Source organism: Raphanus sativus, chromosome 9, assembly GCF_000801105.2.
Source record: "Raphanus sativus cultivar WK10039 chromosome 9, ASM80110v3, whole genome shotgun sequence".
In the NCBI taxonomy this organism is placed as follows: domain Eukaryota; kingdom Viridiplantae; phylum Streptophyta; class Magnoliopsida; order Brassicales; family Brassicaceae; genus Raphanus; species Raphanus sativus.
In genome coordinates this window covers 26,338,399-26,352,927 of record NC_079519.1, presented here as the reverse complement: position 1 = coordinate 26,352,927, position 14,529 = coordinate 26,338,399, and the positions used below count along the sequence as shown (strand labels likewise).

Genomic DNA, 14,529 nt, shown 5'->3' with positions numbered 1-14,529 from the left:
TTTATCAGTTGCATTAAATTGTAATTAATTAGTTATTTTTTTTAGAATCTAGTTAGGAAATAAATTATTCAATTAAGAAAATACAAATGATACTTAATGTTAGGTTTATTAATTACTTTAGTGGTATTAATTTGTAAATAATTTATAATTTTACGAATTATTTTTATTTGTACTTTTCTTTTAATAAAATAGATATTAACCAATACCCACTATGCTACATGATCTGGTCCAACAAATCCAACTTTTATTATATAATAATGTAAACTTTATCAGCTTCTTCTATTGATTAAAATTTAAGCACTTTCTAATTTGGAGTGCCTAAACAAATAGTTATAAGAAATGACATTATATAAGGACATTATCCACAACTTTAAATTATGAAGTACGATCTAAAAATAAGCAAAAATTACTTTGAATAACAAAACTAGAACTTAAATGACAGAAATACGTGAACACCAGCCTTCTCTCTTGGTTATATTTGGCGACAAAGCAACTGATAGCACCGAATCTTGATTTTTGAATTTCACCTAATTTTTGGTTATTTCGTTTTTTTCCTCCACCATCGTTCTCCATTATTATTATTTTTAATGCTAAATAATCATGTTATTACAATTTATGAAAAATTACAGATAATTAATACAACCGACAATTCTATATATTTTAAAAGATTCATGTTTGACCAGTGGCGAAAACACATAATAGGGGTGGGCATTTTACTTAATATCTGAAGTCACCCGAACCGATCCGAAAAATCCGAACCAAACTCCGAACTAAAATAGTAAAATACCCGAACATGTATTAATTTAGGAGAGTTGAATAGCCGAACCCGAACGGATAATATCCAAACTCGAATGGATATCCGAAGATAACCAAACATATATATATATACTTATCATTATATTTTTAATTTTCATCTTTCATTTTATTTAAAATATTTATATTAATGTCATACATACTTTAAAATTATATAATATACATATAATAAAGGAGAAAAATGATTTTATATTTATTTAAAATAAATATCAAGCTTCTTGTTCCATGTATTAACAAAAGTTACATCCAAATTATAAAAATAATAGCTAAACTAATGCCTATTTATTTTTGAAATGTTACCTTCAAAACTGTTAATAATTTAATCTATTAAAAAAATAAAAAGTCAGTTAATCGAAAACTAAATTTTAAATACACGAACCTTAAAATGAATAATTTAGTTTTTTTCTTTCAAAATCTTAATATCCGAACTCGACCCGAAATAACCAAATTCGAACTAAAAATACCTGAATCCGACCTAAAGTACAGAAATACCCGAACGGATACTATACCTCTATACCAAAATATCCAAAAATCCAAAATACTGAATTCGGATCCAAACGGATATCCTAACGTTCACCCCTAACATCAAACAACATGGAGACTGAACCCAACAAGATTAGAAAAAACAGTGTAACTTAAATTCCAATTTATATAATGCTCCCACTTATAATTTTTTTGCTCCGGTATTTTTGTCTATGCCCCCAATAATAATATTTTTTGTCTCCGCCACTGAGTTTGACTGTATCACTTAAACTGTCATATCTTATTTAAGTTTGACGGTACTTCTTCTACTATGATGCAGATCTCTGGTAAACTTTTCTCCATTATTAAATATCTCATTTTCATATAGAGATTGCTCACATCAAATCGGTCAATCCACGACCAAATTTTGATATCTGATTTTTTTCTGACGTACATCAAATTTGAAAAATCTTTTTCAGTATTATTAGTTTTAGGAAAATATGCATAAAAATATTAAAGTGGTATTTATTGACACTTCAAACCACACATGTTTTTCTATTCCATTTTTAACTTTCACTATATCTTTTATCTTTATTTAGTTTTCAGGTTTAACTAAGAACAAAACAATATTTTGAAACTAAAAAACTCGATTAACATTTGAAATCCAAAATTATATTGGATCCAACCGGTTTGTAGAAATTGTACCAACCCAAACCGAACTTCGAATAAGCACAAATCAAACTTTTATAATATCAATAAGCTAAGTTTCAAAAATCCGAAAATCCAAAAACCGAATAAACTTGAATGAAATCCGATTGGTTCTCCCAATTCCTAACCCTACTAATGCATACTTGCAAAATCAATTAGAAACTATATATTTTTATTGTGCATATTTTAATGAAATGTTGATTTGTATATTGTTTTAATTACATCAAGTAAATGCAACGTTTATTTGGACCTGCATAGTAAAATGGTCTACAGTGGGTATAAGGCTTTTAGTTTTCAGGCCCTGAATATTTTTATGTTTAATCGTCGCCGTCTTTCCTCGCCGATACAGCAACGGGAATTTCCATGGCCCCGCCAGGTGATTAATTTACCTTGGAACTTTAGAACAACGAAAACAACATATAAATTTTACCTTGGAACTACATTTTTGGCGTGTCTTGATCCCAAAGTCTTATGGACTAACAAACTAAATCCAAATGATAGCAAAAACCAATTTTAGAAATGAACTACATCCATAATCCAACATGTCTTATATTAAGACCAAATTTATATGTTTCTCTAGTGAGAATTGTTCTGCAACACCAAAATCAAACACTTGAATTAAGCAAAAGGGGTTTCAAGTGTTCTGTACAACTTTTAACACACAAAATCTCCTATTGGCCGGTGACTAATTTACAAATAGCAAGAAGCAAAGTTTTCAAACAAGTTTAGTTTGTGAATGATAAAAAAGGGATCAGAGATCCAGACACGATGAGCATGTCTCTCTTCTTCTTTTCTTTTTTCTTACTTTTTCTATTACAGCAAAATCTGAGTTAGAACATTTGTATACATCACCTGTATAGTCTTCTGAGGTTAAAAAGGTACCCTCCTTTGCTTCTCCATATAAATTTGACTATAGTTGGTTTCTTCAGTTTGTATTTTGTATAAGTTGCTAACAAAATGAGCTTTAGAGACTTCCGTTCTCAAAGCTCGATAGCCGTGAGTCTGACAGAACGCTAAACAGTTGTGTGTCTACTAATAACTACAAAACCCACAACAACAAGAAAAGCTTGTAAGCCTCTCTGGATTCGGAAACTGAAGCTAAGATCAGGATTAGGATGATGTACCTTAATGAAGGGTCGGTCTCTCCCAGGAAATGAATCAATAAAACTGTCCTTTAGAAGTAAAGAAACCTGAGAAAGACAAATTGTCTATAAATTTACTGAGAGACTAGAGTGGAAGTAGTAATTCTTGTTACGCTTTTGAGGAAGAGTCGCTAGTACCCTGTCGCTATTGGATTGAACACTTGTTATGGTGTGAGAGTGTAAGTCTGAGCAAAGAGACTCCATGTAATCTCTCATTACTCTCAAGAATTTAGTCGCAGCTTCTGCCTGAGAAGAACATTCGGTCATATCAGATCGGGTTCAAGTAATACAAATTTCCGGCCATGCACTGGTAACTACTTACTTGTACTTCACTGCATCTATAAACCACTTACTTGTACTTCACTGCATCTATAAACCGGGTGTTTTCTAGCAGTCGAGCTATACTGAGCCAGTGTGGCATGGATTGGAGTCAACTGAGCCATAAGTTCTTTACGCTGAGGCAATGTTGGCATGTTACATACTTTCACCTGAAAATAGCAAAGTTAACGTTACATGCCTTGAGAGTTGTGGATTCTACTTGACAGAAAGAAAGAAACAAGAGACTTTCATGGTAAGGCCACCAAACCTGATTGCCGAGGATGTTAACTAATACAAGATTAGACGTCTTGACTTTCCAATCTGTAGGTTTACTGTGTATTCCAACCTGCCACGTGGTGTAAATTGAGACTGTGTGACCAACATGAAAACATACATATAGCTCACGATTTACGATCCAAACAACATCGACTAGTAGACTAATGAACATTCAAATCCTCAGAATAAGTCATCATCTAACTAGCTATTAGAGGCACGGCACGAGTTACTTCATATGAAAAAAATAAAACTTACGAGGAACGGAACGGGTGCCTCCAGGAAATCAGACATCCTTCCGGGCAAAACCTGAAAACGACAGAGAAAAGTTACGAATAAGGAAACTCCCAATTTGATGTGGTCCCTTGTTTTTCTAGTGATGTGGTACTTACCGGAAGCAATAAACTCTGCCACTGAAAAGGCCGAATCATTGGGACAAGAGACAGTACTATAGCTGACAAAACACCCTGCATTAGTCATTGGTTAGTCCAACTGACAAATTTTCATTTAAATCTTCTCAAGGGGACTGAAAATGGATAAACAATCGGAGGATAGAAGATTAAACTAACCAGATTTGGGCAGATTACCACAATTTGCTTCTCTAATAAAACTCCAGAAAGGAGTGACAAAATCTGGAAGGAAGAAAGTACTTTGTTAACTCAAGGCACAAAGAAGAGTTGCACATTGCATTCAAAAAAGAGAGTCCGTACAGTTTCAAGAGAGAGAATACGGCAAACTGTTGCCGTTGTCCACATTGAGAGACCCATGGCCTCCTCAGCAGCTGCCAACCTCGCATTTATCTTTGGCAAAGAAAGTTAACTGAGATGAGATTGCAAATTAGAGGAAAGACTAGAAAAGGATAGTTTCCGATATGAAGTATACCCCGGAAGAATCAGAAGAGCAAATATATTCTTCTGACAATCCAAGAGCTGAAACAGGTGGCCGTGTATACTCGATGGATTGTAAATGTTCCAGCGGCTGGAAAACTACTTCACTTCCACGGGAAGGAATTGCCAATGAATGGTAGCCGCAGATTAATTGTAGCGCATCATTGTTATGTTCCTATCAAGTGTGATAACCATATAACAGTATATGAGAACCATGACCATTGAGATAATAGAGCAACTAAATGATTAAACTACTAGTGATCTCCTTACCTTAGCCCATTCCAAAACTAAATCATCTCCGAAATCATTTTCGCTGTTCGATATATCATCAACCTCATCTGACAACACACTTCTAGCTGAACTGCCATATATAAAAAGGTAAAATCTGAAATTATACTGGTAACGAACTGAAACATAACATCGGAAGATAATAAGATCAATTTTGTTGGATAACAATTGTGTTAGCTCACCTGAACACGGACTCACAGCTTTCCATATGCTCTATCGGTTGGGTCCTAGGATCGGTACATGTAACATCCGGAGAAACATGGCCGTTCTCAAAGCTTTGAAACCTTCTTTCGGGCGTTTCCAAGTGATTCTCAGATACTTCGGAAGAACTATCATCGTAGCAATGAAAAACTTTTCTCCCATCTCTTTCTATTTCCTTGATCTGACTTACATTTGAAGTATCACTGGTGACGACACTATCTGGAGATTGCGGTTCTGCAAAGTCTGCAATGTCACTATCAGATATCAATCCAGCAGCAGCAGCCGTGAGTGCCATGACTCCATCCACAGGTATTGCAGAAGCCATCCAATTATCAGGGTTGCTACGAGGTGAAGAAACACATCCATTCATTCTGGAAACTGATGGACTATGGCATGCAGCAGCGAGAGACATCTCACTAACAAAATCTGTTATCCGTTTTAGGCGCTCTTGTGCAATCATACTGCATCAGCAAGTAAAACACCATCAGTTTTCAAGTTCTTCAATCTCTAATCAATGCAAGGAAAAACCACTAATAAGAGTAGGGGCATCTTTTCTACCTGTTTAACATCTCAAAGTGTAGCTCAAAAAAGGGAACTCTGGTCAGCAAGCAATAGCATCGAGGTGCAGAAACCAAAAACCGACTGCCTCCTCCAGATGAATGCAAGGGTGAAGCAGTGCTTAAAACCCCAGGAGGTCTCTGAACAATCTCCGAGACATGTAAACAAACACCATACAAAGTCGCATCATCTGCTACCTGACAAAGAGAATTTTGAGTGCCTCATGTAAGTTTTTACAAAGCTAACACGAAAGCAGTCAAGGGGCATGCAGAAAAGATAGATTACCTTGAATGAAAATATGAACGATGAATCATCTTTGCCTAAATGTTCCTGCAGTAAATTCGAAAGTATCATTATATTTAAACAACACAGATGAATTACAGAAGCTGAGACAGATATTTAGAATTAATTTCAGACCTGTCCATACACAAGCTCATTTAGATCACTGAGAGATGGGGTCCTCTCCAAAAGCCGTGCCTGTTACGAAAAATAACGTTTTGACAGTCTTAGTTGCTGCATAAATCACAGAATAATGATGCCAAATAACGCCGCATATATTGTTACCAGCAGTATGAATCAATTCTACGTAAATCTTCTAAATAACTGATATCGCTCATTTCTAATAGTATACCAATGCCAATTGACGGTCATTAAATAGATATAAAGAGACACAGAGCATAAATATCATACCTTGACACCACCAGGAAAGCAGAAAGTTGCTAGATCTTTTGGACGCATTGCCACTTTCTTCCCAGGAGGGTATTTGAAAAGTATCTGCGCATAAAATAAAAGTTGTGTAGAAAATAAACCAACCAAATCTACCATGGAACAGAACAGAGGCATCTATCTATATAATAGAAGCCGCAAGCGAGAATGTATTAGACATGAAACAGAAGAGTGGCAAAAGAAGTTGACAATGAGCCAAAAAAAAAACAATCAGAACAGGTGTCTCATGTTACAGATATAAGCATGTCCAAAACTATGAGAACTCAAAGAGTAGGAACAAACCTGTGGCTCCAATACTGGAAACTGAGGCCCACGGTGGCGGAGTATTCTGTAGTCAGCTACTTCATACCTTGACATCTCCATCTCCCATTTCTTCCTTCTACGGAAGGCCTCCTCGACTGGCTTCAACTCAGTTTCCGGATGAAGCCCCACAATGATAAAATGTTCAAATAGTGAGGTCGGCTCCTTATATTTTGTTTGGTCCTGGAGTGTTTATCAAATTAAAACATTAGTCAGCTAATGTGCTATACCATAGCAGAAGGTTTTAGACGATCAAGGGGAAGGGGAACTACGTAGCCAAAACAAAGTGTCAAAGGTTACACCCTAGAGAGATTAAATACCAGAGCTTTTGAAGAGTGGAGCTGGTACCACTGTCTTTTTTGGTTTGCTAAGACCTCAGGATTGAACGTGGGCCGATTATCGTCACGTAGATTGCTGACCCCACGCCAAGCCTTGTGCATCTGAGTTTTCAATCTCTGGAAACTGTTTGTGCGCCTGTGTCCTGGAGTCTCTATCTCACTTTGAGGGTGCTTATGTGCTAGTGATGGTGACTGTGGTAAGACCGGACCATTAAAGTATACGTTTTGAATACTCTCTCCAGCTGATATAACTGTATCCGGAGTAGTACAAGAGGGAGAGTCTTGCTCACCTGCAACTTGGCTCGTTTCCATCTTTCCAACAGTTGTGTTATCTGTTTGTGTCTCACATATTAAACTCTGCAGTTCGTCATCTTTTGCCATTAGCATCAAACGCGAATTATCTTCTTCACCTTCCTTTCCCAAGACCCTGTTCTCATCCCTCCCTTTATCTGCTTCAGTTCCATCCACCTTCAGATGACCATTCGCCACTTGTGTATCAAGTTGTTCAATCCCTCTACCAGGAGTATTTGTTTCGTCGTCCCTCTCAGGTGAACCTGAACTAGATTCTTCACTATCTCTCTCCAACACCGCTTGTTCTTCTTCATCCCTCTTTACCCTTACCAAAGGCTGCTCGTTCTGCTTAGGAGACTCATGTCTCGTTTCACTTTCCACCACAAGCTGTCCTTGACCATTTTCATTCCTCCTCAGGGAACCCACTTCTTCTCTACTCTCTTCATGATTCATGTCGTCCAAAGTAGTAGTATGCGTATCATCTCCATCCCTAAAGACGTCACTTTTACATTCATCTTCCAAATCCGTCTTCTTGGGGTATCTGAAAAGATCATCTGTATTCCCATCTCCCCGGTGAACGGCCAACACCTCTCCCTTCATATCCGTATTAGACACAATACCTCTCAGACACCATCGATTACTACTAGCATATCTTCAGATATTTCCTAAAAATTAAAGAGGAAAAATAAATTAAACATCGACAAACTAGGAAGAACAATAAGAAGATGGATACGAGATATCTAGTGGAACTCGAAGAATCTAACGACCTCCTTGGGTAATATCTTTTTTGAAAACAAAACCCTAATTTTTGAATTGAGTTGCAATCGAAGGAATCCAGAGTAGTAGTATGTAGGAATAATTCAAGGTTCCAGCTATGCGATTTGAAAAGAGCCCTCAGAATCAAATTAGGTTCAGGAATTTAAGAACGATATACCTCCTCCTCCTCCTCCTCCTCCAGCAAAATCAATCAATGCTCCTCCTGAGGAATTGTTTCTTATTTTAATTTAATGAAAAATTCAAACATGAAATTCAATCCAGATAAGGAATCAAACTTGTAACGGAAGGGTTGGATTGTGATTTTATGGAGGGAGGGAACGAAATGAATGCGCGGCGTGACGATTTGAGAGAGAGAGAGAGAGAGAAGAAGAAAAATGAGATTTATTTGACCAACACAAAAGTGGAAATGAATCTTCTTCTTCTTCTTCTTCTTCTTCTTCCTTTTTGTCTGTGGGCTTGTGGGGCCCTGGGGGGAAAAGTTTGGCAAGTAAAAGATTGTGTCTAAATATAGAATTATACGTAAAAAGGGAGGTTATACTTGATATCAGGAGAATAAAGGACAGCTCCTTTTGTTTCTACTCTAAAACGTGGCCTTCATGTTTTGAGAGCATACATTACATACACCCAAAAATATTAAGGGGAAATTGTTTTTTTGGGCCAAAAAAACAGCAACTATGTCCCATTAGTCTAATTTCTTTTTTGTACCATATTTTCCTCTAATACCCTTTAATATTTTCTAAAATAAATCAAATAAATAGTTTAGCAAACAAAAAAAAATTCAGAAAATAGTAAATACTGATGAAATACTTATATCAACTTATAGATATATTTTTTAAGTTCAAAAAATGTTTAAATCATAAATTCATATTTTGTTCTAAAAAAGGTAGAATTGACATTCTACATAGTAGAAAACGTATTCTACTTTTTTCATTGAATCTACTTTGTTTAGAATACGTGTTCTACTTAAATAATAGTAATCTAAAAATCTTTAGAAAACACATTCTACGCTTAACATATAGTTCTAAAATCCGTAGAAATCAAAATCTACACTTTACTAAAATTCTAAAACCTGTAGAAATCAGAATCTACATATTGCTATAAATCTAAAACTAGTAGAAATCGATTTCTAACATATTTACTCTATTCTACCTATTTTAGAATACAGGTTCTACGGATAAGGATAATATTAGAAGAGAATATTTTGAGAATATTCGGTTTCCTTATTTATTTATTAAAATCGATTTACAAAAAAAATAAAAAAAAAATATTTTTTTTAAAACAAAGTCGTTAAAAAAAAATAAAAAAAAAAGTAAAATCGTTTTAATAAAAAAAAAACGTGATTACCCAAATAAAAACATCTCACGTCATCTTCTATATTCCATTGATTGATCACCAAATTTTCACAAAAATTTCACATTCATTCTACCATGATTCATGTCTATGGTTCATGTGGTGTTTGGGAATTGGTTGTACCTTCAGGTTGGAGTTTTTCTGTTGATGCAAAGATAGGAGGAAGATTACATGGTTTCCAATTGAGCTCCTCTATTGAAGAGTTTCAGAAAATTGTAATTGAGGATTTTTGTTTAAAGGTAACGGATGCAGATTTGGAATTGAGTTATCTACCTATTGGATTGATCAATTCATCAGAATGTCCACCAGTGATCATTGCAAACTCAAGCCAAGTTCAAAACTTTCTAGGGTTTTGTAAGAAGCATCCGTCAACTCAATTGTGTGTTACGTATAAAGCCAAGCAAGATAATGAGAAGAAGAAAGGGAAGATGAAGCAAGGTCAGGTTGATGGAGATGATTATGATGCTGACAAGCATAACAAGAAAAAGAAAGGAAAGATGAAGCAAGAGGAGGTTGATGGAGATGATGATGATGATGCTGACAAAATCATTTCTGAAAAAGAAAACAGAGAAACTTTAGCAAAGAGTTCTTTGCTCGATTTGGTTAAGAAAGGAGATCTTTTCCTCAACAAAACAGTGTTAAAGGCAAGGTTTGAGTTATGTGCAATGAAGCATAACTTTCACTACACAGTTACCAAATCCAATAAATCAGTTTGGTGTATTAGATGTGCTGATAAGGTGTGCTATTGGGGTGCCCGAGCAGAGTGTTTGAAGGGCTCTACATATTTTATTATTAATAAGTATGTCGGTGAACATTCATGCGCACCTTCAAACAAATCCAGTGGCGGTAAGACAGCTTCAGCGAAAACAATAGGCAGTCTCATCATGCATAAGTACGAAGGTGTCAAAGAAGGACCTAAAGCAAAAGATATTGTTCAGATTATGCGTCATGATTATGGATGTGAGATCTCTGATTCTTTAGCATGGGATTCCCGTGAATATGCAATCAATGCCGTCAGAGGTATTCCAGACGAAAGTTATGGAAAAATACCAAAATACTTGCACATGCTGGAAGAGGCCAATCCAGGTACCCATTCCTCTTACGAGACTGACGTCAATGGAAGATTTAAATATCTATTTATAGCGTTTGGTCAATCGATTAGAGGCTTCACCAATGTCATGAGACGTGTCATTGTTATAGATGGAACATTCTTGAAGAGTAAATTTAAAGGGGTGCTACTGGTTGCAACTGCTTTAGATGGAAATTCAAATTTGTATCCTATTGCATTCGGGATAGTAGACTCTGAGAATCATCAGTCTTGGGAATGGTTTATGAGACAATTAAAAGTGGTTGTTGCTGATGGTAATGGCTTGGCTTTTATTTCGGATAGACAAGGGTCTATAGCGAAGGCAGTTGAGAATGTGTATCCTCTAGCGGCACATGGTATTTGTATTCATCATTTGTTGAATAATGTGGTAACATATTTCAGAGGCAAGGGATTAGCTGGGTTGGTTTCTAAGGCTTCGAAGGCTTATAGAGTTGCTGACTTTAAGAGAATATTTGGTCATGTCTGCAATATCAGTCCAGCAATAGGAACCTATCTAATGGAAGCAGATGTGAAAAAATGGGCTAGATGTCAATTTATTGGATTCAGGTATGACATTAGGACAAACAACCCTGCTGAGTCTATAAATTCTGCTTTGCGTTCGCCAAGAGAGTTTCCTGTTATTCCTTTGTTGGACAGTATTAGAGAAATGCTGACACGGTGGTTTTTTAAGCGTAAGAAAAAGATTTCAAAACATAAGCATCCTTTGACCATAGATGTAGAGGAAAAGATTGAAAGGAGAATCGAGAAGGGAAAAACTTTCGTAGTTTACCCTATAACAGATAGTCAGATGCTTGTGAAAGGCGATATAATTGATTGCTTTGTTGATTTGGATAAACGGGCTTGTTCTTGTGGGAAGTTCAACCTCTTGAAGATTCCTTGTAGACACGCAATAAAAGCCGGTTATTCTGTTGGCAGAGAAGCACACACTTTGACTGATTTTATGTACACCACGGGAGCTTGGAGAGAAGCTTATCAGGAAAGCATTAATCCTATTACTGTGCCTGAAGACTCTTGGTCCGTCCCAGAAAATGTGGAAAACTCAGAAGTGCTACCGCCTGAAACAAGAAGGGCTCTTGGAAGAAAAAGAAAAAGCAGATATGAAACCGTTGAAGACAAAATTCGATCATCACAAGGATCACAGGGAAGTAAGACTCGCAAGTGCAGTAGATGCTCTGGTAGTGGCCACAACAGAGCAACTTGCAAGATGCCAATATAGCCGACTTGTCTGCTGTTATTATGGGCAACTTTGTTTCGTTTTTCAGAAGATATTTGTTTGATTTCTACTTACTTTGTTTCAGTTTCATGTAACTTTGTTTTATTTTATTTGTTTTAGTTTTTTAGACACCAAGAATAATTTCTAATTACATTGTTTCATGTTTTATGCAACTTTGTTTAAATTTCATGTTGATAGCAATATAGTACTGGACTTCCCAGACTGCAAAAACCGACCAAAATACAAGGATCGATCGATCGTTTTATGTCATGGTCGATCTATCTAATCGATCTCAATATATTTAGAATTGCCAGACGAAGCGGTGCAGTTTTGATCGACCGGTGCCAAAACATCGATCCAGAACGATCGATCAGCTTAGACCGATCGGTCCGTTTTATACAGAACGATCGTTCCGTGAAGAACGACCGAAACAAAACGATCGATCGTTTCACAACCGATCGATCTCTTGATCAAGAACGATCGATCCCTTTCTCAGGGATGTCATTCAGTTCGATTTCCATTGTTTTGGTAAGCATAAATCCAGGAAATCATAAAAACTTTAACATAAAACTTTAACTTTAACATAAATCCAGAAGAACATTAAAATTTAGGATAAAAACATAAGAACTAGTACAAGCTGACGTCAATAAAAACATGGAATAAGACAATGAATAATATGAACTGAGAGTGATCAGTTATGGTCGTCAGGACTGGCGCTCCTACTCTGTCCTGGTGCTCGTCTGCTCCTATGAAGGCGTGAACTTCGCTCTGCATCTGCTGCTCCGTCGGATAGTTCATCTACCGCATCATCAACATCCCTGTGTCTAGTAATGTCAGGAATGTCTTCAGTCATATCAGCAGGCTCTGAAGTCTGCGGAGCGCGGCAGCAGGAAGGAGGAGGTGGACATCTAATCTTTGCAAGTGCACCCCACACTGTCTGCATCATCGTCGAAAGCTTAACCAATGTATCTGCAGTCCAGGCGAACTGCTGCTGCGGTGTACCATCCAATGGTGGTGCTCCAGAGTCATACTGACCAGTATATGCGGGCAACAAGTACTCAATCGAAGGATCTGGAGTATGATCCACTCGGATATCATGAATGGTATCATCCTCACGTTGCCCTTGAGCAGGACCCGAAGAAGAGGAACCACGGCGACGCTTTGTAGCAGGCTGAGGAGACGGGCAAAGAAATTCAGAAGAAGGCATAAAACGCATGTTCTCCGCAGAAGTCAAAGACGTAATGGTAGGCTGTGGGAGCTTGCAGTGAAGGATAGTCCCATCAGGAACCATAAAACGGTAAATTTTACCAGGGTAAAAAGTCCTGCTGTTGAAGAAGAACTGCTCATCAAATCTCTCAATCTTGGTCACACAAGGAGTCTTTGAAAGATCTATATCATGGAACTTGAAGATCCGAGTAAGTAAGCTGCCAATAGAATCCTCCAATGGTTTCTTCTCCAAAGCACGGAGACCTCTAAACTTCTTTTCAAACAACATCTGAGCAAATAATGCTCCCATGTTTACGGAAAGCTCTGCTGGAGGTTCCTCTTTCAGGCCATACTTAGGCCTGATAGCTACTGGAAGTCCATAATGAATAAGTTGCGCTTCATCCTCCGTAAGTGATCCTGCTTCTTCCTTTCCCAGTAAAAGATGACCCAGATATTTTGCTACCACTCGCAATACCGGGTTTCTGACCATTGCAAGTTTAGCTTCCCGAGAAACATAAGAAGTGTCTGCAATCATATTCCACAGATAAGCCGCACAAGGGAACTTGGACAAAGAGCATGCCTCATGGTTGGGTTCAAATCCGAATAGAGTACATAGCTCCTGTATAGACATCTCATAAAGCACTCCACTGGATAAGAAAGTAAGTTTGCCTTCGCTAGCAACTTTGTTTTGCTCAGACTTGTAGTGTAACTCAACTGAAGAGAGAAACTGTATTACCAAGTCTGGATACATAGGTTCCGGAGTGTAGCCAAGAGTCCCAAGTCCCATACTTTTCCACATCTTTTTGACATCTTTGACAATTCCCATCTCCTTTGTAGTGTAATCGCAGATGAATTTTGTTGGTTTGAATGTCATCCGCTGCAACCCATTGTAGAGAATGCAGTGGTAATCACTCCAAGCAGCATTGTAGTCACGGTTATTGTAGGATGAAACTTCTTTCAGCATCTTTTTACTCTCGATAGGGTGTCCACGAATTCTGATATTTTCGAATGGAGTCAATGGATCCCGAGGCCAAGGAGCTGCTTCTAGAGGCTTATCACATTCTGGTTGAGCTGAAGACGAAGCAGCTACTGTGTCATGTGTCTCTGGTGCTTCTGATGGTGTATTCTGGTTCTTCTTCCTTGCATATTTTTTCACCATTTTGCTGCAAAAAAACTTAACAAATAAGTTCTCAAAGATAAAATCAAGTTAATTGGAATATACACTGATTTGTTTCTAATGCACCTCAACACTCAACAGAAATCATCAAAGGAACATAATTTGAAACACCTAACCCTTCAATTTCGTTTTTTTTTAAGAACTAACCCTAAATTTTAAAATAAAACTTAAAACTATGTATTAAGGCATGGGCTGTGTGCGAAATTGTTCCTCATCATTACCATTATACACGATTTAACCCAAAACAACTAAACAAACTCAAAAAATTAACCTTTTAAAGTTATATTTTCGGATTGAAAAAGTGGGAATAGAGTTTCTTACCTTCGCAGATCGACTGGAATATGGATATAATCGGAAAGAGCTCTCGATCTTGTGTGGTTTAGGCTTTGGAAT

The 14,529-nt window shown here is 37.0% G+C and overlaps 2 protein-coding genes across 5 annotated transcripts; one reads left to right on the top strand and one right to left on the bottom strand.

Annotated features, from left to right (window-relative positions):
* Positions 1-2,516: 2,516 nt before the first annotated feature.
* Positions 2,517-8,497, bottom strand: LOC108825548 (uncharacterized). Of its 4 annotated transcripts, XM_056995058.1 has the most exons (20): positions 8,358-8,493; positions 8,240-8,284; positions 6,997-7,970; positions 6,659-6,859; positions 6,341-6,424; positions 6,068-6,127; positions 5,936-5,980; positions 5,651-5,847; positions 5,074-5,553; positions 4,874-4,964; positions 4,599-4,778; positions 4,427-4,516; positions 4,286-4,348; positions 4,109-4,183; positions 3,975-4,025; positions 3,712-3,789; positions 3,479-3,613; positions 3,264-3,371; positions 3,108-3,173; positions 2,517-3,022 (listed from the first exon to the last, which is right to left on the bottom strand). In XM_056995058.1, the coding sequence occupies exons 3-20, from the start codon at positions 7,903-7,905 to the stop codon at positions 2,948-2,950; spliced, it is 2,988 nt and encodes a 995-aa protein (XP_056851038.1). In that variant the 5' UTR covers positions 7,906-7,970; positions 8,240-8,284; positions 8,358-8,493; the 3' UTR covers positions 2,517-2,947. The 4 variants fall into 4 exon arrangements, 3 of the variants coding, with proteins under 3 accessions (XP_056851038.1, XP_056851037.1, XP_056851039.1); XM_056995057.1 differs by having other exon boundaries at positions 8,240-8,497; XM_056995059.1 differs by lacking the exons at positions 8,240-8,284; positions 8,358-8,493 and having other exon boundaries at positions 6,997-7,206; positions 7,305-7,445.
* A 1,012-nt stretch (positions 8,498-9,509) lies between these two features.
* LOC130500180 (uncharacterized) lies at positions 9,510-11,756 on the top strand. The gene is made up of 2 exons (XM_056994933.1): positions 9,510-9,944; positions 10,041-11,756. The coding sequence occupies exons 1-2, from the start codon at positions 9,510-9,512 to the stop codon at positions 11,754-11,756; spliced, it is 2,151 nt and encodes a 716-aa protein (XP_056850913.1).
* The last annotated feature ends 2,773 nt before the right edge of the window (positions 11,757-14,529 follow it).